At 44.2% G+C, this 26,175-nt stretch overlaps 1 protein-coding gene across 1 annotated transcript in view; it reads right to left on the bottom strand.

Moving 5' to 3' along the window:
• Nucleotides 1–26,175, bottom strand: part of DOCK3 (dedicator of cytokinesis 3) — a 404,078-nt gene that overhangs the window by 29,568 nt on the left and 348,335 nt on the right. Inside the window, exons 28-38 of the mRNA XM_029243318.1 lie at nucleotides 23,845–23,939; nucleotides 22,086–22,161; nucleotides 21,498–21,598; nucleotides 21,175–21,233; nucleotides 18,986–19,134; nucleotides 12,473–12,558; nucleotides 10,000–10,026; nucleotides 9,779–9,874; nucleotides 8,037–8,097; nucleotides 7,209–7,302; nucleotides 4,790–4,938 (exon numbers count right to left, since the gene is read on the bottom strand). Coding sequence (XP_029099151.1) covers nucleotides 4,790–4,938; nucleotides 7,209–7,302; nucleotides 8,037–8,097; nucleotides 9,779–9,874; nucleotides 10,000–10,026; nucleotides 12,473–12,558; nucleotides 18,986–19,134; nucleotides 21,175–21,233; nucleotides 21,498–21,598; nucleotides 22,086–22,161; nucleotides 23,845–23,939 — 993 coding nt within the window. The remainder of the gene's footprint in view (nucleotides 1–4,789; nucleotides 4,939–7,208; nucleotides 7,303–8,036; nucleotides 8,098–9,778; nucleotides 9,875–9,999; nucleotides 10,027–12,472; nucleotides 12,559–18,985; nucleotides 19,135–21,174; nucleotides 21,234–21,497; nucleotides 21,599–22,085; nucleotides 22,162–23,844; nucleotides 23,940–26,175) is intronic.

Genomic DNA, 26,175 nt, shown 5'->3' with positions numbered 1-26,175 from the left:
ACCCACTGGACCATCAGGGAAGTCCCTCTGCCCACTTTTTGATTGGGTTGTTTGTTTGTTTCTGATATTGAGCTATATGAGCTGTTTGTATATTTTGGAAATTAAGCCCTTGTCGGTTGCATCATTTGAAATACTTTCTCCCAGTCTGTAGGCTGTCTTTTCATTTTGTTTATGGTTTCCTTTGTTGTGCAAAAGCTTGTATGTTCGATTAGGTCCCGTTTATTTTTGCTTTTATTTCTTTTGCCTTGGGAGACTGATCTAAGAAAATATTGCTGCAATTTATGTCAGAGATTGTTTTGCCTATATTCTCTTCTAGGAGCTTTAAGTTGTCATGTCTTAAATTTAAACCTTTAAGCCATTTTGAGTTTACTTTTGTGTATGGTGTGAGGGAGTTTTCTAACTTCACTGATTTACATGCGGCCGTCGAGCTTTCCCAGCACCAATTGCTAAAGAGACTGTCTTTTCTCCACTGTATATTCTTGCCTGAAGATTAATTGACCATAGGTGTGTGGGTTTATTTCTGGGCTAAAAAGTATTTACTTTTATGTTGTATTAGTCTCAATTAGATGACAAGCTGCATGAGGGCAGGGATCCTGTTTATATCCTTTATCCTCAGAGCCTAGAACAGTGCCAGCCATGAGCAGGTACTCAATAAAGATTTATTTAATGAGTTAATGAAGGAAACAATGACTTTTAAATTAAGATCATTTAAGCTTAGAAACAAGTCTGGAAGCTAAGTAGGAAGTAGCTACCCAAGGGCTTGGTAGTAGGTCTGATAATTTCCTTTACAGAACTGTTCAAATCTTAGAGCAGGCTTCAGATAATCCTTGCCTAATCACGTCTCGGGCTGTTTCCGTGGTGTGGCTCCTATTATGGTGACCAGCTCATCTAACGGTGGCCTTCACTAAGGGGCAATATTGTCCATTTCCTCCTCTTTTTAATACAGTGCTTTCTCTCTTGGCGAGATTGGAAATCAAAGGTTTACTTGACATTTTAGCCAGGCTCTTCTCCCCAACTTCTAAGTACTAATTAAAATTTTTATTATAGGAAAATTTTAAACATATAGAAACACGGAAGTATGAACCCCTAGGTACTCATCACCCAACCTCAACAATGACCAACTCATGGCCAGTCTTGTATCATTAAATATCTCATCCACTTACTCCTCCCCATAGTTTTGGAAGCAAATATCAGATATCATACTATAATTTCACCCATCAATATTTCAGTATGAATGTTTAATAAGGACTATATTAAAAAATAGATTTGAAATAGCATCAGGGAGAAGGACAATACTCTCCATGTTTTATTCATGACTGTGTTTCTTTTTTTAAAAAAATTAATTAATTAATTTATTTATTTATTTTTGGCTGCGTTGCGTCTTCGTTGCTGTGCACGGGCTTTTTCTCTAGTTGCTGTGAGCGGGGGCTACTATTCGCTGTGGTACGCAGGCTTCTCATTGCAGTGGCTTCTCTTGTTGCGGAGCACGGGCTCTAGGCGCGTGGGCCTCAGCAGTTGTGACTCGCAGGCTGCAGAGCGCAGGCTCAGCAGTTGTGACACACGGGCTTAGCTGCTCTGCGCCACGTGGGATCTTCCTGGACCAGGGCTCGAACCCGTGTCCTCTGCATTGGCAGGCGGATTCTCAGCCACTGCACCACCAGGGAAGCCCAGGACTGTGTTTCTTATCCTTTGAAGAAATTAACGCCATATGGATTGAACTGCAGGACCAATTAAAAATGTTGAAACAAACCAAAGAGAATTTTAAATAGACCCTGACTCCCTGCTCCGATACAATGCCTTTGCCTCAGTGAGCTAGAAAGCCTCTTGTACCGCCACATCACAGCTTTTAAGGGGGCACATGTCTGTCCTCTCTCTGGCTCCAAGTGCTGCTTGGGCAGGTTTCAGTGAAGGGCCCACAGGAGGGTCTGCCTGGCAGGAAGGTCTAAGGGGGCTGGCGAAGCAGCTGAGCTGTGTGCAGACTGCTAGCCAGCCTGTAAGGAGCGCCCCATGGGGAACTGCTCATTTAGGTGATGAGGAACCCATGTGAGGCTAAAGGCACTTTGTCTGCTGACGGTAGCTCCCAGTAAAGCAGTTCTACTCTATTAGGATCAATGCTTATCTGCCTCGCTGGCATCTCTGCCCTAATTTGTAGCCCTGCTGCTCCAAGCCTGCCCCCCCAACCCCTAAGGGTGAGCCAGGACACTCTGTCAGCCTTGAGGGTTGTGCTGGAATGCTGGGGGTTTTGAGAGCTACCTCGGAACACAGGGAGGGAATGCCCTGCAGATACAATGCATCCCATCTACATCTTCTCTCTTGGTTTCCTTCCTTCTGGCAGGAGGCAAAGCCAACTACACAACTACTAACCAGTGTCTGAAATCCAATCACTTCTACCAGCGTGGGCAGATGTGTGTTTATACATCCTTGTTGCCCCCACTGACAGGGATGGCACAAAAGTTGCACTGACTTGGCTCACTCTACTCAAACTGGAAAGGAAGGCAAAAGCCTGGGACTCCAGACTGTCAGTCTTTGTACTTCGGTCTACACACAACATTTTAGAAGCAACAGACTCATTCCTTCAAAGGAGTGTGAACAATAGCAGCCCTCAGCAGTAGAGCCCAAGCCCACCCCCACATGGAGGGTTGGTTCGGTCCTGATGGTCTGTATGCTTTAGGGGTCAGAGGCCTCCTCCCAGCTTCCCTTACTGTCTGCTCCCTCTTCCCTGAAATGAAGGACCAGCTCCCATCTTCATGCCTCCCCTTCCTTCTTTTTTTTAAAATTTATTTTATTTTTGGCTGCGCTGGGTCTTCATTGTTGCGCACCAGCTTTTCTCTAGTTGTGGAGAGCGGGGGCTACTCTTCGTTGTGGTGCGCGGGCTTCTCATAGCAGTGGCTTCTCTTGTTGCAGAGCATGGGCTCTAGGGCACGTGGGCTTCAGTAGTTGTGGTGCATGGGCTTAGTTGCTCCGTGGCATGTGGGATCTACCCGGACCAGGGCTCGAACCCGTGTCTCCTGCATTGGCAGGCAGATTCTTAACCACTGCGCTACCAGGGAAGCCCAGGAGCACTTTTCTTGCATCAGACAGGTTTTGCTTTTCTGGAGCCATTAGCAAAAAAACCCTGAATGCTTTTAAGAGAACTGGTTAGCCCTATCTACTGGTTCTGTCAGGTATGAAGTTACAGAAACAGAAAAGTTGGACCTTCTGTATGAGCCCAAGAGAATGGTTGTGATAAATACCCCTTTGAGGATGAGCTCATGAAAGGGCTCACTGAGTGGTCTGTTCTCAGCACAGAAGCTGCTCCCCCAGCAATTCACACCAAAGTCAGGGCTGTTAGAAGGAGGGGGAGATCCCTGACAAGGTAGCCTACGGAGCCTCCCAGTCCTTCTCCCCTTCCTGCTTATCCACAATACTCAGGCAGGTTTTGCATTACCTTCCCTTGTTCATACTAACCTTTAAACCTGCTTTCTTAACACTACTGTAGTGTGGGGTGAAAACGGGACCATTAATGCTCACGTGTCCCACTGCTGGGCTCAATCAGATAAGCATAACTCTACTCTGTACTCTATGCCCATGGAAAGAAAAATAAGCTAATATACTAACAACACTCATGCACACTCACACCATGCTTATGCCGTTCCCTCAGAGCTGGGAGGGCTCGCTGGGCATATGGGTAGGTGGCAGCTCCAGATGGGCTGGGTGCCAGGAAGACAGACCTAAAAGTGTACTGGCATGGGGCCCTCCGTCCATCTCTGGACCAGCAAGGAGAGGAGGCTTTGGGCTGGCACTGTGGCTCAGTCATGTGTGGCTGGCTGACAGCTAAGCATGGGTCTCCTTTCTGGGCCAGGTGAAATGAGACCTCCCGAGGTTTTGGAAAGGTTCCTGCTTACCAGTGTGTTCCCTACATGGGTAAATGTTTTTGACAAACAAAAGTCTCTCATGTTGTGTAAAACTGATGAATGTTTTCTGATTTATGGGCAGAAGTTATTAATGTTTAAATCTTTCTTTTTTTATGATAAAAAAGCTTATTTTAAAAAACCAATTTCCATTCAAGTCTGGAGTTCAGCCACTATACTTCCCTGAACAATCCTGTTTCAGCTTTTTAACATGCTCAAAGCTGAGTAATGAGAGAACAGCTTCAACAAGTTACACAAGCCCAGCCTTTCCAGTGTATGGGCCATAGGTGCGTCAGAGGGCCCCACAAGGACCTCTCCCAGAGATTGGAGCAGAATGGCTGGGAAGTCCCAAGGAAGTCTGAACCAATGCTGACAATGCCTGCTAATTCCACAGAATCAAGTTTAATAGAGAATAACCCCAATGAGAGGAGCCCAGACTATGCTGTAAGGAAGGGAAATCCAAGACAAGAGCACGTACCCATAAGAGGCAGTACAGGCCTCCGTTGGCTGTGGTTAGAATCCATTAATTTTTACAGCTCACATTTTCTATAGCAGAGCAGAAAGCTATAATAATTTAAGTAAATCTAATATATATAAGCAGGGGGCCCAAAGCCCCTGCTGTTGGAGCATTAGTATTTACAGATGTGCAAAGCTGGTATGTGGGGTTGTCTCTTACATCCCCAATCTGGAATTGGCTTCCAAGCCACAGAATTAAGCTGTTATTTTTTTTTCCCCAGAGAAAGTCATGCTGCCTCCAAATCTAACGCACACATATGGGCCTCCACCCCCTCACCACCCCACACAGTACCCTCTACAGCTGCTGCCATCCCTGTAGCGTTAAGATGCCATGTAGTACAGTAGAAGCTGAGACGCTCAAAGCCTTGCCTAATAACACCCACCTTGCCTTTGTTGAAGTAGTGGATGATCTTGCGGCACAGTCCCTCTTTCCGCTGCCACTCTGTCTGGGATGGGTAATGGAGGAATTCCCGCAGTGGCCTTTCCTCCCACTGTAGCAGCTCACAGTAGAGGAGCAGAGTGAACGCAGCTTCTGTGGGGACAGGGGCTATGGAGGTCCAGGGGCAGCCAGGTGCCAAGGGACCAGGCTAAGCAGCATGCCAGCGCAAGGCATGTGCAGCCCAGATCAGGGATGCTGGATACCAAAGCTGAGATAGAGGGGCTGTCCAGCCAGTGAATAGCCCGTGAACACAGCATGAAGGAACCAAAGATCCTAGTAGACACCTTCCTCCCTTAGCCTGGTCACCTGCTCTGGGTGCTAGATAAAGTATGGCTCAGGTACCTAGGGGTCTGTGTACAGGTTGCTTTGCTCTGGGACACACTGACATGTCAGAGAGAGTTCTTGGGTTCCTTTTTGCTCAACTGACTAGAGCTTCTTTTCCAACCTTTTCAGAACTGGCTCTGAGGGGTAAGCACTGACTAAGGCTTTTCTCAGCCCTCCCGAAGCCAGCCTCAATGCCTCCAGCTCCATTTTCTGAGCTCAGCGTGGCCCTGGGAATGACCCTTTCTCCTTATCTTGACCGTTTCTAAAAGGACCAGAGAGAAGGAGTGTGTACGGTGATAACTGTGTGATGGGCTCCATTCCTGGAGGAAGCTAAAGTGGATGCTGGGCCCAGGGCGGGGCCCTGTGACACCTCCCATACATGTGGAACAGTTGGAGAGGGTTTACAAAACAACCGCAGCTAAATGCTGTAGCTTCCTAAATCCCAAAGAGTCAGTCAGACTGAGTTACAGCAGCGGCTCATGGTCCCATGACACAGTCTGCTCTTTCCTGTTCTATTTGCTCAGTTTTAGTGGGCATCTCCTACTAGCAAGTTAATTAGTTCTAGCTTCTGCCTGGCCTTCAAGGCCCTATTCAAATCTGCTCCCCATGACTATGAAGAATCTCTTTTCAAATTATCTATTGACCCACTTCCAGTTTTAGCCAGGTATGTTGCCTGCAGCCACTTTCCAGGCTCCTGCTCATGTTTGCGCTCTGCCTATGCTCTGGCTGCTGGACCCTCCTGCCCAGGGATATACGTGCCTCCTCGCTGGAGCTGTGAAGCCCCTTCTCACTGGGAACAAGCCCATGAGGCCCTCAAGGCCTCCCTCTAGAACTCAGAACCATGTGAAATCCTTTTCTTCCCTGCCAATGTTCTTTTCAGATGTTACTCCTGAGGCCACCAGAGGCAAGGCTCAGCACCCTCTCTCTGTCTAAATTCCTGACATAGCCTTTCAGTGATGGCCCAGTCCTCCAGGAGTTTAGTAAATGCCTCTATTGATACATGGAACTTTTCAGTCTATCACTTCACTGCCCTCTCAAAGGGCTGCTGGGATCATGGGTGGAAGTGGACGCAGAGAATGGCAGGTTCATCCCAGTCATTTCAGATTTAATTCTTGCCAAGCTGTATCAGGAAAGGTGGAATCTATGCAAAACACTCTTTAACATCTAACATAAAATAAGGAAGGAGGATTCTGTGTTTCTACAAATTCATCTAATTCTCGTAATGCTGTGGACAAGAATAGCTTGAATTTCCTCGTCTATGATACAAATTCAAGTCCTATGGCTCAAGGGCTAAGATGTGATGGCTGGTCACCACAGTGAAGAAGTGGCTATTTTGGGGGAACTATGATACAAGGTAATCAGGCAGGACACACATGGGTACACATATCTTCCTGACTCAAAGTGGCGCTCAGTAAACAGAGTGTGACAGGTATGTTGAAATGCTTTTAAATTTGTTCTTTTAGAAAAGGCCGTAGTAATGGATTAAATTGTAGATACAATGAAAGGGTCCCTGTCTGGTCTGTCAGAAAGTAAGGTGAACATTCTCCATACTCTCCACTGGGAGCTCCATGTGGGGCTGTTGTGTACTTGCAGGGGAGGAGCCCAGACTGCAAGGCAGGTCTGCCAGCAAGTTCTGGAAGTTCCAGGGTTAGGCTGATGTTCCTGTGTTATGGCCTCACTTAGTTCCAGCTGTGAAGGTCCTCAGAGAAGTTCTGCTCATGAAGAGGGACAGTGAGCTCAGGATGCTCTGAGCCTGGCACACCAGAATTTGGAGGTCACCCTTGAGGCCTCAGAGCGGGTGAATAGGAGGCAAGGAGAGTGGAAGAGCTTTGGGCAGCAAGGCACAAGTGGAAGTTCCACCTGCTTTTTCTCCACCACGTTACAAAGGAGTTGAGGGAAAGGAGTGAGGTGATGGGCATCATGGGTCCTGACACTCTGCTAAAATCTGGGAGGCACCAGCTCAGAGCCTTTCTCTGCCAGCTGTGCATGTATGTCCAGTCTGTCCTCATGGGGAGGCGTAGCTTCCCCTTCCCACTTACCTGTGTAGTTTTCGGCCTGCAAATGCATGTCACAAAGCTTATGGATATAGCGGATATACATCTCTTCTTTGTTAATCTCAGATTTGTAAAAGTTCTGTAAGAGAGAAGGAAATATAAATGAAGATGGGAGAGGCTGCTGCCTGTGGAGGCCATCTCTGAACTCCAGGCAGCTGGCCAAAACCCTGGGTGTGCTGGACAGGAGGGAGAAGACAGGCCGTGGAGGTAGCCAGCACCAGGAAGAGAAGGGACCAGCCAGAAGGTACACCTGCTGGGGGTGAAACCTCTGGCAGATCTGCAGGAGCCCTGAGTGATGAGACAGAGGAAGAATACCAGGGAAGACTGGAAATTAGAGTATGTCAGGGTTGGCGGGACCTTGCCAAGAGGCCAGGCTCGAGCTCTGTCCAAAGAAGCTCATTTCATTCCTTTCCCAAGTAGGAATGTGAGTGATGAGGTGCAAGTTTCCAAGATACCAGTAACGGAGCTGATGTCCTGACTCAAACCCTTAGGCTTGGAACTTCCCTGGTGGCACAGTGGTTAAGACTCCGTGCTCCCAATGCAGGGGACCCGGGTTTGATCTCTTGTCAGGGAACTAGATCCTACATGCATGCTGCAACTAAGAGTTCACATGCCGCAACTAAAGAGCCTGCCTGCTGCAACTAAGGAGCCCGCCTGCCACACCTAAGACCCAGAGCAACCAAATAAAAAACAAAAAACCAAAAAAGCCCCTTAGGCTTATAGCCATGTATTGTAGAAAGGACAGGCCAATCACAGGGCAGGACAGAAGCCACACTACGAGGCAGAGAGGAGGAAGAGCCCATATTCTCTCACCATCAGGTTAACAGTGCAGCCGATCTTCTTATTCTCTGTCTCCTCTCCTTTCATGCAATCCCTGGAAGGGAGAGCACAGATGAATGCACAAAGTGGTGCCTCTGGGACAACACAGAGACCTGCAGTGTCACTGAGGCATTAGTATGTCCAAACCCCAGATGAGGATGCTCTCCAACAGAAACTTCTTCCACAGATGAGATTGTACTGTGAGCTCCCTCTAAGCTTTGGACCCACTCCTAGGGTTCAAAGATCTCTGTTCAACTGGACCCCTTGCTCTGGTGGCAGAGTGTAGAGCCCAGATGCTATATCAGGGCATTAAGTAACACCTACCAATGCCTTCAGCACAAAAGAGTATGTCAGTAAAGTAGAAGGTTAAGTCCTCAAGTTTCCAAAAGGGGAGGCACAGAGCTTTCCTTAAAGGGCAGTTTTCATCTTGTAGGACAGTGTTTCATAGAAGCCAAGACACTCTACTCTAGGGACCTACCTTCAGGACCCTGTGGCCACAGCAACCACGGCATGGCTGCCATGTACATAATCTCATTCGCTTTTCTCCCTATAGTGTCCTTCCTGTGCACTAGTCTTTGGAATCCCCTCTAACTAGCAGCAGTTGGTTTGGAGCTTTTTTTCTGATTTAGGGGTAACTTCGGCCAGGGCTGAGCTGCATTCATGCTGAGTAGGGCTGGGTTTAGGAGGGGTCATGGCTGGCCTTCCAGACACAGAACAGCAGGAACACTGAGAATGAATCCTTGCCAAGGGAGGGCAGGGACTGGTCAAAGCCAAGCTCCTCTGGGGAGGAGAAAGGCCTAGCACAAGGGGATGAAAGAGAATGAGAACCAGACTGGTGAATCCAGCAAGAAGCTTCCTGTACACGCAGCTAGCTGGAGTCCCAGATGCTCTCCCTTGGCATCTGCATGACATGTAGCACAGAGAAGACAACTATTGCTTGGGTCTGGGTTTCCTCTATCATTCCTCCTCATTCCTTATCACCTTCCTCTAGGTTCCCAAAAGGCACTCTTAGCTATCACCTGAACTCTACTGACAGAATAACTAAGGCTGCAATGGTAGCATTATTGTTACTTTTAGGCTAAGTCAAAAGCCATGATATGACTAAGAAGGCAGGCTTTCACGAAAAAATGAATTTCACATGAACTCCCAGACTGAATGTATCATAAAGATCTCTGAGCTCACAGGCTGCCTCCTCTAATCTGCTCATGGCCAGGATCAAGGGACAGAAATAAACAGATTTTACACAAAGAATGGAGGTATGGAAAAGTTGGGTCCCCCTTCCCTGGAAAAACCAAATGAAAGTCCTCCTGGGTCACACTTCTGTACCAGGTAATATTTTCCTGCCCATCTGCCACATGGCTCTGAGGAAGGTCTGTGCTAAGGACCTAACTTGCTCTGGAGACAGCCTTTCTCTTCCTCTCTGCTGTGCCCATTCCTCTGAGCCTTGACTTTTCTGGATGAAAAGCCAGAAGGCTACATGTCCCTGGGATACCTCCTGGATACACGTGCCCACGTATCGGGGGTAAGCCCAGGAAGCCCTGGCCTACCCTGGGAGAAGGCTTTCTTCCTCTTTCTCCTTGGCCATCAGGAGATTCCTAATGACTGGTGATGGCACACAACACCAGAACAGTCCTACCTCTCATGGCCACGAGGTCTCAATTTTAAGGTCAGGGGATCCTCCTGCTGGGGAGAGCATCTGACCAGAGAAGGGGTCAGGTAGGTTCCTGAGAAGATACCTGTAGTCAAGAAGGCGTTCCATGAGGCGGGTGACCGAGGTTACAAAGGAAATGCCGGTCTCGCGCCATGTTTCCTGTTCAACTTTCTCCAGCAGGCTATTGGTGGAAGCAAACACAATGCACAATGCATGAGCCTTCCTTGGGCACCAGAGTAAGGTCCCAGAGCCCGTGGGGCCTGTGATGGATCTGGAGACGGCAGACTTACCACACTGCAGTCTTACCTGGGGTAGGGCCCAAACAGCTGGGTTCTACTCCATGCAGCAGAAAGCAAAGACAAAGCAATTACTGAACTGGCCAGCAACCAATGAACACGTCTTCCATTCTCCTGTGCAAGTTCCGAACTGAGGGAGCGGTTTCAAAGCCCCAGCCCCTTTAGGTGTACACACTGTGAGATCTGTTCTGAAGAAGCAGCGGAGTAAGAGTCCACTGAGGCATAGACCTGGCTTTGCCAATTGGCTGGCTGCCTCTATCACTGCTTAGAACCATCCTCAGCAAACATACTAACCAACGTTTTCATGTAAACCAAGGGAAAGATTCCGAACAGTCTTGAGGGCCCAGCGTGAAGGACAGTGAGTCCAGGAGTTACACTCTCATCTTCACTGTCATGGGATACTCCCATGTAAAATGTGCCAGAGCCAAGAGCTAAATGCTCAGGTGCTTTTCTCACTTGCCAGCCCATGCTCCTGTCACCTCCAGGTAGCCTCTGACTTCTCCAAAGAGCCTGGCTTCTGAGATCCTCTGCCTTTTCACAGTTGTCTCCTAGGGGATGATGACCTGGATGGACTCTTTCTGTTTGTTCTAGTGATTATCTCAGGTCAAGGTCTCACTCCTGATCCTTTTGTACACTGTCCCTAGCTCCCTAAGGTCATGAAAGTCACCTAGAGTGGAAGCCTCAGCCAGGGACCCAGCACTGGGAACTCACACCCACAGCCTGACTGCCGTTAACACTGCAATGATGACAACTGTCTTCCTTGCACACAGCATCTAACTTGAGCCGAGGCTTCTGGGAAAGTGAGCATTTCCATGTGACCCATTTACTAGAGCGAGAAGGTAGGACCATTGTCTTTCACCTCTGAGCTGCATGGAAAAAGCCACTGTGTTCACATTTCCCAAACTCTGTTCTACAGAGCTCTGCTGTCCTGGAGGACAGAGAGAGGTGTTCTGTGAGCAAAAAAGCATGGAAGATGCTGATCACCACACCTTCCTTTGAGAGAGTTTTCACATCTTTCTAAATATTAAAGGCTTTGAGAAGTCCTATAATACAGAGGCCTGTTCGATTTTATTTAACTGAGTCTTAACTGATTAGCCCATGATCCACTCCCACCTCCCCCCAGCATACCTACAAACATCTTCCCCAAACACAAACTGGGAAATGCTGCTCCTTGGTTATCAGTGGCTTTCAGTTCTCAGACGTGAACAGTGTTTATGTAACACTACTTGGTCAGGTAATTATTAATAGCAAGTTATTTTTGTGCTTTTTCCTTCATAGTAAAATCATCAGTTAGTGGCTTAGGAAGAGATTTCTCTTCCTTATTTCCATAATTAGAAACATCTTCAGCTAAAAGAGAAGTACTAAAGGATGGATTCATTTTCACAAATTAAAATTACTTAAATTTCAAATGAATTCACATTTTATTGCATGACTCATCAAGGAACAAAGTAGGCAGGGTGTAGCAGGAAGATTTCCCCCTCTTGAAACTGGAATATCTGGGCTGTACCCCCAGAGCTGCTTCTTACTGGCCATGCAACTGAGGCCATGCTACCACTTCTCTGAGCTCAGTGTCATCACCCCTACTCCCCAGGATAATATCTGCCTTGCCCACCTCACAGGTGTGTTGTGAGGATTAAATCAGATATGTCAAGAAATTTTGTACACTGTAAAGTTCTAAGCAAATGTACAGTATTATCATTAGAAAATATATTACAGGCTTATCTTTAAAATGTCACTAAAATAAAGAAAATCTCAAAGCTAGAGATAATGAGTGAGATAGGAGAGGGCTCTAGAGCTGTAAATGTCTTAAAATTTTGTTTTTTAGGAAGATAAAATACCCAACTTTACTATCTCTCTGGGAGGACCACGGCTCTCCTGAGTCCTTCCTTTGGGCTTAGCCCTGTGGCTAGTCCTGTAAGGTCTCTTGGCCTCCATCAACTCAAGACAGAAGCCACAACTGGTGGACCTGGGACCCTTGACGTCAGTCAGTACAACCACCCTGTTTCACAAATGGAAACTGGTTTGGAAGGGGGTATAATTTGTTCAAGTCACAAAATTCATGGCAGTGTTTTTCAAGCTGATTGTACAATCTTACAAAGCAGAGATTTAATTCCCTCCCTCCCCCCACCCCGAAATGTCAGCCTTGAGCCCTCATTGAGTCCCCATGAACTGTTTGCCCAACTAGATACAGTACATGGTATGAAGATATACGATGATCCTTTTGCTATCAGCAAATCCAGGAGCTCAGAGTTACCACCTGTCCCTACATCTTTAGTCAACTATGGCAATCCCTGAGAGAGCTGGCTGTCATGATGTCACTTTCTTGTTGACAGAAGGTGAGCACTGCTACCACCAGGAACAACCCTGGTCTCTCCTGATACCCACACTCTGAAGCCTGCCCAGTGCAGGTTGCACCGCTACCCTTCATTAGCCCACCTCACCCCCTCCCCCAACGTGAGGTACTTGGGGCTGAAGCAGCTTACAGCAGGCCGAAGAGCTCCCTGTAGCTCTCATCGCCTTTCCCTTCTGACACCATGCTGTCCAGCTTGTCAATCAGCTCGGCCTCCACCTAGAGGGAAGCAGAGATTTTGTAAACCCGAAGTGACCTCAGAGGAAGGATGGGAAATCCAGCCCCTGTGATAGGTGAGGATGGTGGGGAACTGCTTCCCGATTTTTTCCTTGCACCAAATAAATCCTAGAGAAGGCAGGATCTCATCTACAGCACTGAGAAACCACCCTGCCTCCCCAATCAGGAAGGGCTCCCACTCTAGTGGTTTAAATGAGTTGGAACTTACACATACGTCTCAGATACTCTTTTCCCTAGGGGCAAAAGGCAAGGACTCTCTGGTGAGAGAAGTATTTCGAATTCAAAAGAGGCCTTTGTCAAGTGTTTTTCTTTCTTAAAAAATGTTCATTCAAAGGAACTTTACCCTCTATCAGCCAGCCACAAAGAAAGCTTGCTTTGGGAGGCTGGTCCTCACTTTAATGGCTGGCATTAGTCTGGGCTGAGGGAGATGTGTTTCCTTCAGAGTCCCCTTCAGGATAAAAGGCTCTATTCTTTGTCCCCACAGGACCTAAAGCCCTTGGAGCTGCCGCCCCTGCCGCTGCCTCGTCACTGGGGCCCCCTGCACTTGTTATTGGATTCTTAAACCATAAGGAGCAATACTGCATTCATTCCTACCTCACTAACCTGCAAGGCATTCAACAGTGCTAAGCCACTTCTCTAACAGGCCTCAATGCATATACTCTGAGGGGAGAAATTAGTTGTAAGTGATGTGAGATAAAAATCTTTTAAACTGTTCATTAGCCTTTAAAATGTGGTATTGTTTAATTATTTATATAGATTTTTATATAAACAAAAAGTGGCATGGTTGCATTTAATAATGAGCTATAACAAAAGCATTTTCTCACTCCACATAGGGCCAGAGTCCTAAGATGGTGAAATATTAAATTAATAATTGAATTAGGAAATTCATCAAAGGCAGTTACGGTTTCTGAAACCCTATCAGCAGAAAATGAGAATGGATGAATAAATATGGCCCTTTTATAGTGGTCTGGTATGGCCAGGTGGAGACTGCTGTACATTTATGTTTGGCCTAATCAGTCAGCTGCTTGAATATACTTCCCAGAGGAAATACAAAGTCTGAGATCAGAGGTCCTTAGGGATCGAGGCCATCTGCCTTTCTCCGTGTGGAGAAAAGGCACCAGCAGGGACTTGCCTGCTGGGGTCATGTAAAGTCAGGTTGGGATTTCTCATCACACACGCAGGTACAGGTTGTGCTTTCCAGAACAGGGCAAAGTTGGGGAAGGGACCTGGAGCAGCAGAGAGTACAACAGCGCAAATGTGGGTGCAGCAGTTCCCTGGAGTTCTCAAAATGGGTCCCTGGGCCAAAAGCATCAAGTCACCAGAAATCTTGTTAGAAATACAAATTCTCAGGCTCCACTGGATTAAAAACTCAGGGGTTGGGGGGCAGCAGTCTGTGTTTTAATAAGCCCTCCGGGTTGTTCTGATGCCTATTCAAGTGTTAGAACTTCTGTATCAGGCAAAGGAGCTGGTGATGGAAGGATTCAGGGACATTACTTCCTCACTCCCTGCAGTGCTGATAAAGGAAGAAGTTACTAAGAAAAATTGAGAAATCCAAAATGCGACACTGAAGATCAATGTATGCAAAATCAATGTCTCTAAGTTAAACAAATGCTAAGTTCTTCAGATATATCATGTCGTAATTGGTAATACTGACGATTTCAGGTCTGCGGAGTTGCTTTTATTTTATAAAACCAATATTCCTGAAGTGACACCTTGTTATTCATTCAACAAACATTTGTCCTGTGACATAACCAGCTGCCTACTTCTGTACAAAATATTTATCTATGCCTAAATTTCTGCATTTATGAAATGGTAATGGTGGTTAACATTCCTCTTCAGCGTCACTGTGCCCTAGCTCTTGGGAAGTGCTCAATGAATGTTAGTTTTGATTTTCATCTTCATGAACCCACCATGTCTCAGGCATGGGTTCTAAGAAATAAAAGCACAAGAAATGGTCCTGGCCCCAATAACTCATCATCTGGTAGAGGAGGCAGGGATAACAGCTAACACAGCTCAGCATGGGCAGTGCTTAGATGGGGCACACACAGAAAGTGGCCTGGGGTCTGAGTAGTCTACAGACAACAGAGGTTGTTAGAGAGACATAGTGCTGTAAAAACTTAAGAAATGTTTTACTCTTTGATACAACAATTACAGGTGAGAGATTTACCTAAGAAAGTAACTTAAAATGGATATGTTTTTTGTAATGTTAACAGCAAAAATTTGGAATGAACCTAAGTTCCTAAAACTATGAGACTGGGAATTCCCTGGTGGTCCAGTGGTTAGGAGTTGGCAGACTTGGTGCTTTCACTGCCATGGGCCCCAGTTCGATCCCTGGCTGGGGAACTAAGATCCCTCAAGCTACAGGGCACAGCCAAAAAACAAACAAACAAAAACACCAAAAGCCCCACAAAACCTAGGAGTCTGATTAAATACACTGTGGTCCAAGCTATGCAGTGGAATACCACGTAGCCTCTAAACTGACAGTGTGGTGCAGAGAAGCATTAACTGACATGAAGGATAGTGATGACAAGGTGCTACTAAAAAAGGGAGATTAAAAGCCAATATACACAATGGTTCCAAAAAAACCAATGTACACAATGATTCCATTTTTTAACTTAAAAAACTCTATGCATTGGGAAAAAAAGACGTGCCTAGCCCCTCTCCCCCACAAGTTACTAACAGTACAATTATGAGTTAAATCTTTTCACTATAGCTTATTTGCATTTTAATTTTTCTATATTAAATAAGTATTGTTTTTATAATTAGAAGAAGTATTTATAGTAGGTGGTAAGAAGTAGGAGAGGAGTTAATAGAGCCAAAGCTGTGGAAAGCACAACTAGAACCAAGACCAAAAAGTCAATTGGACTTTAATGATTAAAAACTTATTCGAGAGAGCAATGTCAACAAAAGTGGGTGCACAATATACATTAGACTGAACTGATAGGAGGGTGGGAAGTGGAAATGTGGGGATGAAAAGAGTAGACTACTCTTTTAAAATATGTAATGGCAAAGGGAAGCAGCAGCAAGATTTTTTTAACAAGGGACAACGAGGTTTACATGGCTTGCTGGATATCAGTTATTCATGACAGTCTTATTGGAGGAAAAAATGCTACCCATCAGCTGAGTCTTGAAGTGTGAGCCAAATGAGCTCCAACTTAGTCTTTCACAAAGCTAACCTTCCTTATTCAGTGTTAGTGATGGTTAAGTATAGCCCAGCTCTTCTTTTAGTAGACTCAGATGACCCATGGTACAGTTCCACAATGTCATCTACTTCTTGGTAACCAGGTTCTCTCTCATCAGGCAGTTGTGCATTTTGCACAATTAGAAGGCACATGTTGTGGCAACATAGAAAAGCAACAGTTCTTTTCTGTTTGAAGTTATTATTTCCTGAAGTTCTGAAGGCAATAGAGCTTCACACTCTAAAAATGGATTCTTATCTTAAATACTATTTACTCAAGATAGAGAGCATCTATGAAAAACCTAGAACTAGCATAATACTTCAGTGAAACACTGAATGCTCTCCCCTAAGATTAAGAACAAGGCAAGGAAAAAAAAAAAAGAACAAGGCAAGGATGTCTACTTTTATCACTCTTATTTAACATCAGACCAGAGGTCCTAGCCAGTGCAATGAGGCAAGAAAAAGAAATAAGAGGCTTACAGATTAGAAAGGAAGGAATAAAACTGTGTCTTTTCACAGGTGATAGGATTATCTAAATATAAAATCACAAGGAATCTACAAAAAAGCTTCTAGAACTAATAAGTGAGTTTAGCAAGGGGGGAGGATACAATGTTAATGTACAAAGCAATTGTATTTCTATATAATAGCAACAAACAACTGAAAATTTAAAATTTTAAATCAGAATAATTTATAATAGCACCAAAAAGACCAGAAAATACTTACATATAAATCTAACAACATGTGCAAGATCTGTATGCTGAAACTACAAAACATTAATGAAAGAAATCAAAGAACACCTAAATAAATGGAGAGATATACTGTCTTCAAGGACTAGAAGTATTTATTAAGTACTATTAAGATATCAATTTTCCCAATTTGATCTATAGATTACAATGCAATCCCAATCAAAATCCAAGCAGGAATTTTTATAGATACTGACATGCTGATTCTAAGATTTATAAGAAAAGGAATTGGAATAGCTAATACAATATTGAAAAAAAAAACAAAGTCAGAGGATTCACACAACCTAATTTTAAGACTATAAAGCTACCATAATAAAGACTACGTGGTATGGAGACAGATTAGACATATAGATCAATGGAAAGACTAGTGAGTCCAGGAAGAGAACCACATGCCTATGGTCAATTGATTTTCAACAAAGAATATAGTCTTTTCAACAAAAGGTGCTGGACATCCACATGGAAAAAGGAAAAATAAAAAGTCTTGACCCATACTTCACACCTATACAAACATTACCTCAAAACAGATCATAGATCTAAATGTAAAATTATAAACCTTCTAGAAGAAACAAAAGAGAAAAATTCTATGGTCCTGGGTTAGGTAAAGAGTTCTCATATATGATCCCAAAAGCACGATCCATACAAGAAAAATAATGATCAATTGGACTGCATAAAAATTAAAAACTTTTGTTCTGTGAAAAACATTGTTTAGCAAATGAAAAGACAAGCTAAGAGAAAATATTGGTAAATCATATATTCAACAAAGGACTTATGTTCAGAATATATAAAGAACCCTAAAAACTCAACAATAAGAAAACAAACAGCCCAATTAAAAATGAACACAAGTTTTGAATAAAATCATTTCACCAAAGAAGATACAAATATAGCAAATAAGCACATTAAAAGACGTTCGGCATCATTAGTCATTAGGGAAGTGAAAATTAAAACCACAGTGATATACAACTACACACCTATTAGGATGGCTAAAATAAATAAAGAGATAATATCAAATTCTGATGAGTATATGGATCAACTGGAACTTTCACACATTGCTGTGGGGATTTCAAAATAGTATAGTCACTTTGGAAAACAGTTTGATAGCTTATAAAGTTAAATATACATTTACCACAATATCCAACAATCCTACTCCTAGGTATTTACCTAAGAAAAATGAAAGTCTATATTCATACAAAACCTGTAAAGAAAAGTTTTTCAGAAGCTTTATTCATGATCACCAAAAAGTGTAAATAACCCAAATGTCTTTCAAATGGTGAATGAATAAACTGCAATGGCATACTACTCAGCAATAGAAAAACTGATACATTTAACAAAATGGATAAATCAATCTCTCGAAGGCATTATGTTAAGTGAAAGAAGTCAGTCTCAAAAGGCTACAGTCTACATGATTCCCTTTACATGACATTCTGGAAAAGGCACACATAGTGAAGGAGAATAGATCAATGCCTGCCATGGTTAAAGGGAAGGGAAGGGTTTGACTACAAAGGGGCAGCAAGATGGAATTTTTAGGAATTAAAAAAATCTTGACTGTGGTAGTGGTTAAATGACTTTATGTGTTTACCAAAATTTACAGAGTTGTAAATCCCAAAGACTGAATTTTACTCTTTGTAAATTTAAAAATTACTGTTTGCCTGGTCTGTTCCTCACTGTTACAGTCACTCACTCTAAGAGTACTGGTTCATCCCAGAATCACAGGGTTGGGAGGGAGCTTAGTGGGGAACTGGTTATAGTCCCCAAGCCAAAGTAGAAATTTCTCCTCGAGGCCTACAGGGAGCTTCTGTTTGAGAACCACCAGCAAAGAGGAACTCCCCATCTCTGAAAGCAGGCCAGCTTACAGCAAATAACTTGTTGCTAGCAAATTATTTCTTTTATTAGCTAAAACTGGCTTTTCTACCACTGTTTTCTACCTATTGTTCCTAATCCTATTCCCTGGAGCTCTAGATAAAAGGGCAGGGGCCATCTCCTCCACCTTAGCGGTGGCAGAAGAACTGCACAGAGGGACAACCTGAAGTCAGTCAGAAGCCAAGGTCTTACACCTCATGGACCCACCCCTCTGTGCAGGAGTCTGTGAAATTCTAGGCTATGAGAAGTCATCTGGTCTGGGCTCTAGCCTTAGAAATGCCCAGACCACACACACTGGGGAACCTCCAGAGAGAAGAGACAACACTCCCAGGACCTCCTCCTGAATGAAGCTGGGAGGTTACAGTCTGTCATTCTCTCCTTGATCAGAAAGTTCCTTTCACATGATGTTCAATTCCTTTCCTCTGATTCTTTTCTGGCCTCTAACTTCATGAAGAAAATCCACAAATCAATTCTGGCCGGTAAGTAAAGGAAACCCTTGAACAGGACTCAAGATGGCCAAGTTACAGCCTACTTCCGCTGGAACTATAGCCAGGCATCTGGATCACGTGCCTGGGCAAAAGGGGTCCATTCTAGGGGAGAGCACCCTTAACACTGCCAGGTGTTGTCTTACCTGTTTGAAGTTGCCATTTTTCCTTTGCTCCCAGTCCATCATGTCATGAAAGATGGGAATCATGATATTCCGCACTTCTGGCTGTGGGACCAGTGTCACACCCAGAAAAGGACCAATCATTCCCGGAATAAAGTGGATCTTATGTTCACCTGAACAGCAAAACCCAACAGATGTTAGTTTATGCTTGCTTTGCTCCTTCCATAGAAGCTTCCCAAGTGGGGCCACAACACATGATTTGATCTTTACTGGAAGCATCTGAGAGCATAGCAAGCTCTCCCCTATAGATTTCTGAGATACCTGCTTCTCTTGGCTTTTTAGAGTTCATGGATTAAACTGGCCCAGTACAGTTAAAACAAACTTTCAACAGGCACAAATTCTTTCCAAAGAATTTACTGGGAGGTTCTACAAACTATCTGAAAATCATTCTGAGGTCAAGGAACAGAGTTTACTACTCTAGACAGAATAGGATTTCTGAGTACACTGTAATAGTTTCAGATAATCTGTTCATAGTGTTTATTTAGCAAGGAAAATTCATCTATTTCTGCTTAAACACAATGCACTATCCCTGGGGTTTCTGCCTCTAGCCCAGGGGCATTTAAGTGATAAGGATGTTCAGTCCCAGGTCCAGCCACTAGTGATCTGAAATCCATAGGCCTCTTCACTGCCTGTGCTCAAGTGTGCCCAAGAGGCCCCCTCCTGAGTTACCAGGAGCCTCCTACACAGCCCTACCCTGACAGACTGGCTGAGAGACTCTCTGTGCACCCTCCAACCCCCACCCCTTGTCTTCACACTGCATTTTTGATGGTAGCATTACATTTATTCAGACCAGCTTGGCTCATCCCTCAGTTTTCTCAATGAGGCCTTTCCATGGGAAGTGTGTGGTGTGACTCTCCCTGTGATTAGCTTGTCATTTGGGGCATGCTCCCAGAAGCCAAGGCCAGTCTTGAAGACTGTGGGAGAACTTTTCTTTGTAATGGTAAAGCGAGTGAACCATCTTCCAGAGCTCTGCTTTCAGTCTTTCAGAGACTAAGGGGACAAACTGTGGACCTGTGCAGTGACTGTTATGGTCAAGTAAAACTAGAAAATGTCATTTCCACCCAAAACAATGAGGCAGGAATGGCTTTATCAGGCAAGTTTGACATGTTTCTTGATTTCTTCCATGTTAAAAGCCTATTTAAAGAGCAACTGTTAGCTCTGAGGCAGATTCTGCATATTCCAATCTTGGTATATGGTACAGTTGCTAGTCCCATGTGTTCCTGGGAATTTCAGAGTCATCTTCAGGGTTAAAATCTATACCTGGACCATGCTGGATGCAGGGAGTAAGAGTACTGAAGCTAGAAAGCTGGTTTGGGGAAACGCATCCCCACTCATGGACGGAAGGCCCTAGTGTGGGCAGGAATGCCTTGCACCTTGCCTGCTGCCTCTAGAGCTGTGACTGGGATGGTTAATGGAGAACGATAAGATTTTATGGCCATCATTCCTAAGACTTCAGAGCCATGAGCTTAGTTGAAAGCAGCCTTCACTAGGAAGAAGAGCAGCAGCTTCTCGATCATCCTGACAGGCCACTAAGAAGCCTACAGTATCAGAGGATGGCCCATCCAGTCACCAGGGCAATCCAAGGATTCTACCAAAACCTGACAATCTGAGATCCAAACCAGTGGATATTAGAGAAGCTGTAGAGAAAGGAGATGAAGATCAATCTCACCGAGGCTGCAATTCCTTTCTTACATGCAATTGGCAGCAGGAACCTCGTCTGGATGCCTGAATACCAGAGACCCAAGAAGTGTTTCAATCTTTATTAAAATGAATAGCTGCCCTTGCTCATGTGCTGACTATCTCCAAGATCTATGCTTGTGGGCCTGTATCATCTGGACTGGGACATGAAGAGCACAGAGGATCTTATAGTCTTATAGCCTCATCTTCTTTTTTTCCTTTTGACTTTGGTTCTCAAAAAAGGGATTGTGCATATGTATTACTGGGGTCTTATTTCTCAGCTTAACTCTCCCTGCCAAGGGCTTTGTGCACATGTGCTACACTATACCATCCATCTGAGGTGTTATGTTAAAGATATGTAAAGATCTCTTGGGTCTGAATTAACATTCACAAAACCTGGGGGAAGTAATTAGTCTTGTCACTTTTTATTTGGCTATGCAATATGTGTAAGGGAAAAATATGGAGAAAAGACCTACCCAAATTCTGCCACATGCTGAACAGTTCATAAGCCATCATCACACGCATGTCCCCATACCTGGGAATAGAACACAGGAACCAGCTATTAGTGGGAGAAGGTTCAGGAAGATGGGGCTACAAACCCCAGGAGGCCAGTACTTCAGCACTGTTTCTAAAGCTTCCCAAAATACTAAGTTTTTTGGCTCTCAACTGAATTCTTATACTTGGCTCCTTGGGAGGCTACCTCAGTGAGAACCATGTGGACTTCTTACGAAGCCCCTTATGGAAACATAACCCCATCTGGGCACATGGTAGGAAGATGAATAAGAGACATATGGCTTACTTATCTAGAATCTTCTTCCTCTTGGTGGAAGTAATGATTTCTAGCTGAAGGCTTGGCTGATTTATGAACAGAACTGCCAGGCTAAAATAAGAATTCCACACCTAGAGAGAGAGAGAGAAAGAGGAAATATGTGAAAGCCTGAGTCCTTAACCTTGCAAGGAGAGATTCTAAATATATGCATGTAGCACAGAATTCATTTTACAGTGTTAAGATCTTGATTTTTAAAAAAATATCTTTGCAAACAGGACTCCCCCCCCCCTTTCTTGACTTCCCTGAAACCAGTAGTGTTGATTCTGGACTAGAAAACAAACTCATGGATGTCTGGCTCCCAACACCTCCAACAGGGGTCTTCTAGGTCATACTCTTAATTACTAGCAAGCTTGGAAACTGTTTGATACTACGAACATATTAAGAAAGCCCCCAGCCACCTAGCAGACACCTAGCTGAATCCTTCTCAAATTCCTGACCTGCAAACTTGTGAGCAAAATAAAATGGTTGTTTTAAGTAAAACAAAAACAAAACAGTGAGCCTGGTTTCTGGCTTTCTAGGGTTATTACAAAGACAGTGATGGATTTTAGGAGCTCCTACCTTAAAGTCGAAGTCTGTCTCTGTGAAATTCTTGTGCAGTGCAGAGGACAGGTACTGGACTGTAGTGACTATAATACTGCAGTAAGGGAACAAGGTGTTGGCAGAGTTAAAAGACTAACGATGGCATCCTATAGCTTAGCATCAACGGTCTATGGCCCGTGTGCAAACTTCTTGAGTACAACTAGCTCTCGTGTAAGATGTGACTTTAAAGGAGAGAGAGAGATGGCACAAACCCCACAAAAAACCCATCTTGGAGAAATGCCCCACCAGTTGGTTCTAGACCTAGCTCTGCCATTACCTGGCCTTGGTACTACTTCTCTCTGGGCCCCAGTTTCCCTGCCTATAAAAGGAGGGGAGTGAGGTTTAATGGTTCTTCAAGGTTTCTTCCAGTTCAAAGAGTGATTCTAGTATTTTGGGGACCTTGGATAATGAACATATATTATGACCACCAGAGGACTTAGAGTAGCATTCTATTATTTTACTTGATAATAATGGTTTATAGTTATTAAACCTCTACTTTTATCATATACTATTATTTTCATGTATAAGTCATTTGATTTCAGCCTTTGATCTAGAATATCACTTTCAATTTTCACCTGGGCACATTTAAGGGGCAATGGGAGGCTGATTTGCTAGAACCAAGGGCACAGGTCAAGGGAGGGAGAAAGTGAGGTGGGACAGGCAGGTAAGGGTTTGATTACAGAGGGTGTTGGATGCCTGGCAAAGGAGCTTACATCCGAAGCCTTGGTGCAGAAGAGGGGCAAGGCAAAAACAGTGCATTAGAGAGACTAGTCACCAGCAAACAAATATGAAAAGTAAAAGCTTTGAAAGAAGAGGCTGCTCCTGCAGAATGGGCTGGAGAGCCTGAAATGCCCTGACTAGAGCTAAGAGAAACAAGAGGGGGTCAAATGGAAAATCCACTATTTAAGGAAATATCTGTGCAACTCTGTTTAAAACCCTTCTTCTGTTCTGTATAAAATGTTTGCAGTTTTGAAAAAAGAAAAAAGAGTGCTATAAAAGGTACAAAGTAGAAAGACCATGCTGACACCTTGGTAATATATCTAACATAAATAATTTCACCACACTGCATAAGGTCAACATGAAAGGCAGATCAGAGGGAGCGGGCAGTAGACTAGAGAGTGGAGGCCAAGTGGCCTTCTCCCACAAGCACCTTACCACCCACATTACTTGTCTGGTTTGTCAGTTAGAAGCACAGCGTAGAAATATGAATGGGGCAGACAATTTGGGGTCGGCCTTAGAGTGAATTCTGTGGCCAGCATTAGAAGTGGTCAGAGAGAGCCTCACAGCCAGGTCTCAGGTGGGTAATTAGCACTTGTTGTGGGAGGCAAGCAGTGTCTGGCAGACAACACAAATCAAATCAAGAGGAGGCCTTGGGATACTGCCTGAAATTACAGAGCAACAGAGGCCAATGAACAGGCCCTCCTCCAGGAGGAACCCTTCTCTGGGTATTATAATTCTCATTCTTAAAAGTTCCTTTTCTATCCTTACCATGACATCGTCTGCCAGGCACTTAGATTCCAGTTTTAAACTATCTTTGACTATTCCTCCTCCGTGAACTTTGGTAAATGGCCAAGTCCTGCTGATTGTGCCTCCAAACATTTTCACATTTGCCCTCTCCTCTCTGTCCCCATGGCTTTGACCTTGATTTCTGACTTGCTTTTTCTCTCACACATAGACACACTCTCCTTAGTCTGGGAACAGTTCTGTGGATGCTGGTGCAGGGCCCTTCCACACTCACTTGCTTGTGAGAAGTCTCATCACCATCCAGTCCCGAGGAAAGACACTCATCTTCATCAGGTTCCGGAACACACAGAAAATCTTCAGCAGAAATTCCTGGTCCAAGAGGAAAATCTGATGTGAGACACCATACCTCTACCACTGCAGCATACATTTCCTCAACAGGGCTCTCCAGACCTCTAGACCATGAAAATGTATGGGACCGGTAGGTGATACTCTGGTTCCCTTTGTGAGCTGCTTTTCTCTTAGAGGGCTGCATGAGAGTGAGGTCTGGGCACTCTAACAGGCCAGTCCCAAACTGGGTAGAAGAGATGCACTATACCCACTCAGCCCAGTGCCTAACGACCAAAGCACAGGGGGTCCAGCAGAAATGGTATCCACCAGAGTCCATCGTTCTCAATCTTTGGGGCATGACCCCTGAGCACTTGACTGTAAGAACTTGCTTTCCTGGATGTTAAGAACACATTGACAAGAGAAGCACTTTAGGGATAGCAGAGTAAGTACCTCCAAAAATGTGCTCCTCCATGAAAGCAATGAGAACAGTCACAAAGACTGGTTAATGAAAGGCTTGCAACAGTAAGAAGTGTTATTTAAGAAAAATGGTTGAATCTCAGTAGGAAAAGTGAGCTTTATTGTGTTTTAACTTTCCCCATTCCCATCCCCTCTCTCTCCCTGTCTTCAGGGTATCCTTGAAAACAAGCAGCTGTAGAACCATGGTAGTAGTAAAACCCAGCACCCTAGCAGTCACTAGAAGGGACAAAATGGTTTTGGAGCTCCCCCAAAAGTGCTATCCCAAGAGAATTGTTACTGTTTGATCTGTTAGGCAGCAACCTGGGAAAGCCCCACTCAGAGGGCTTAATTGACTGGACTCAGAGTTCACTAAGTGAGAAAAGCCTTATCCGTAGTGCAGCTGTTGAAAATATCATCCATAATAATTTAACATCCCAGCTGCACGAAGCAATCATATCAATTGGGACAAACAAGAGAGTGGCCAAAACACTTAAAAGAAAAATCTGGGTAATGAGACATACACTTGGGGCTTTGAAAAGCTCTGACATATTCCTAGGAATCTAGAAGGCCACATATGTGTGCAGGGCTGTACAAATCCCCAGAAAAGACCTAAGAAGCCTAATCTGTCACCTCTGGCTGACTTTGAGGCTCTATGCAAGCAAGAAGTGAAGGCTAAGGCAGCAATGTAAACTGCTGAAGCACTGAAGGTGAGCCCCAACCCCACACAGAGACACTTAGTGAAGTGGAAGACTCATTGATTTAAGGTGTTTAAGGAAATCTCTGTCTAGTTATTAGCTTATCATTAAGCTAACTGAATGAAAACTTCAGGGGCTGCACACAACAAAAAATGCAGACATTAAAGAATTAGTCCAGGAAAGTCACTAAACAAACAAATATCAACAACAAAAATGAAACAACAATAAACCCTGGAGATGTGGGCAGGGGGAAGGGAATCTGATTACCAGACTTGCTACATTATTTAAATTGTCCAGTTTTCAATAAAGAAATTATAAGATGTGAAATGAAACAGGAAATTATGGAAACATACATAAGACAGATATAAAACAAATAGCAAAATGGCAGGTGTAAATCCTCTTACTGGTAATTACAACAAATGTAAATGGGTTAAGCATTCCAATCAAAAGGCAGAGACAGGAAGAATGGATTAAAAAATGAACATGATCCAATTGTATGTTATCTACAAGATACATAAATACTTCAGATTCAAAGAGACAAATATATTGAATGTAAAAGGATAGACAAATATATACAATGAAAATAGTACCCAAAAGAAAACTGGTGTGGCTATGTTAACATCAAACAATATAGACTTTAACAAAAATTGTTAATAGAGATTAAAAAGAACATTTTATAGTGATAAAGGAGTCAGTTGATATGGAAGACATAAACATAAATGCACTTAAAAGAGAGCCTCAAAATACAGGAAGCAAAACCTAACAAAACTGAAAGGAAAAACAGACAATTCAACAATGACAGTTGGAGGCTTTAATGTACCATTTTCAATAATGTATAGAACAACTAAATAGAAGATCATCAAGGAAAAAGAAATCTTGAATGGGACTTCCCTGGTGGTCCAGTGGTTAAGAATCTGCCTTCCAATGCAGGGGATGTGAGTTCAATCCCTGGTCAGGGAACTAAGATCTCACATGCCACAGGGCAACTAAGCCTGCGTGCTCTAGAGCCCATGCACCACAACTAGAAAGCCTGCGCACCGCAACTACTGAGCCCGTGTGCTCTGGAGCCCACGTGCCACAACTAGAGAGCCCGTGTGCTGCAACTACTGAGCCCACATGCTCTAGAG

Source organism: Monodon monoceros, unplaced genomic scaffold (assembly GCF_005190385.1).
Source record: "Monodon monoceros isolate NGI ecotype Baffin Bay Population unplaced genomic scaffold, NGI_Narwhal_1 Super_Scaffold_3, whole genome shotgun sequence".
Lineage (NCBI taxonomy): Eukaryota > Metazoa > Chordata > Mammalia > Artiodactyla > Monodontidae > Monodon > Monodon monoceros.
This window is presented reverse-complemented; position numbering and strand designations above follow the sequence as displayed.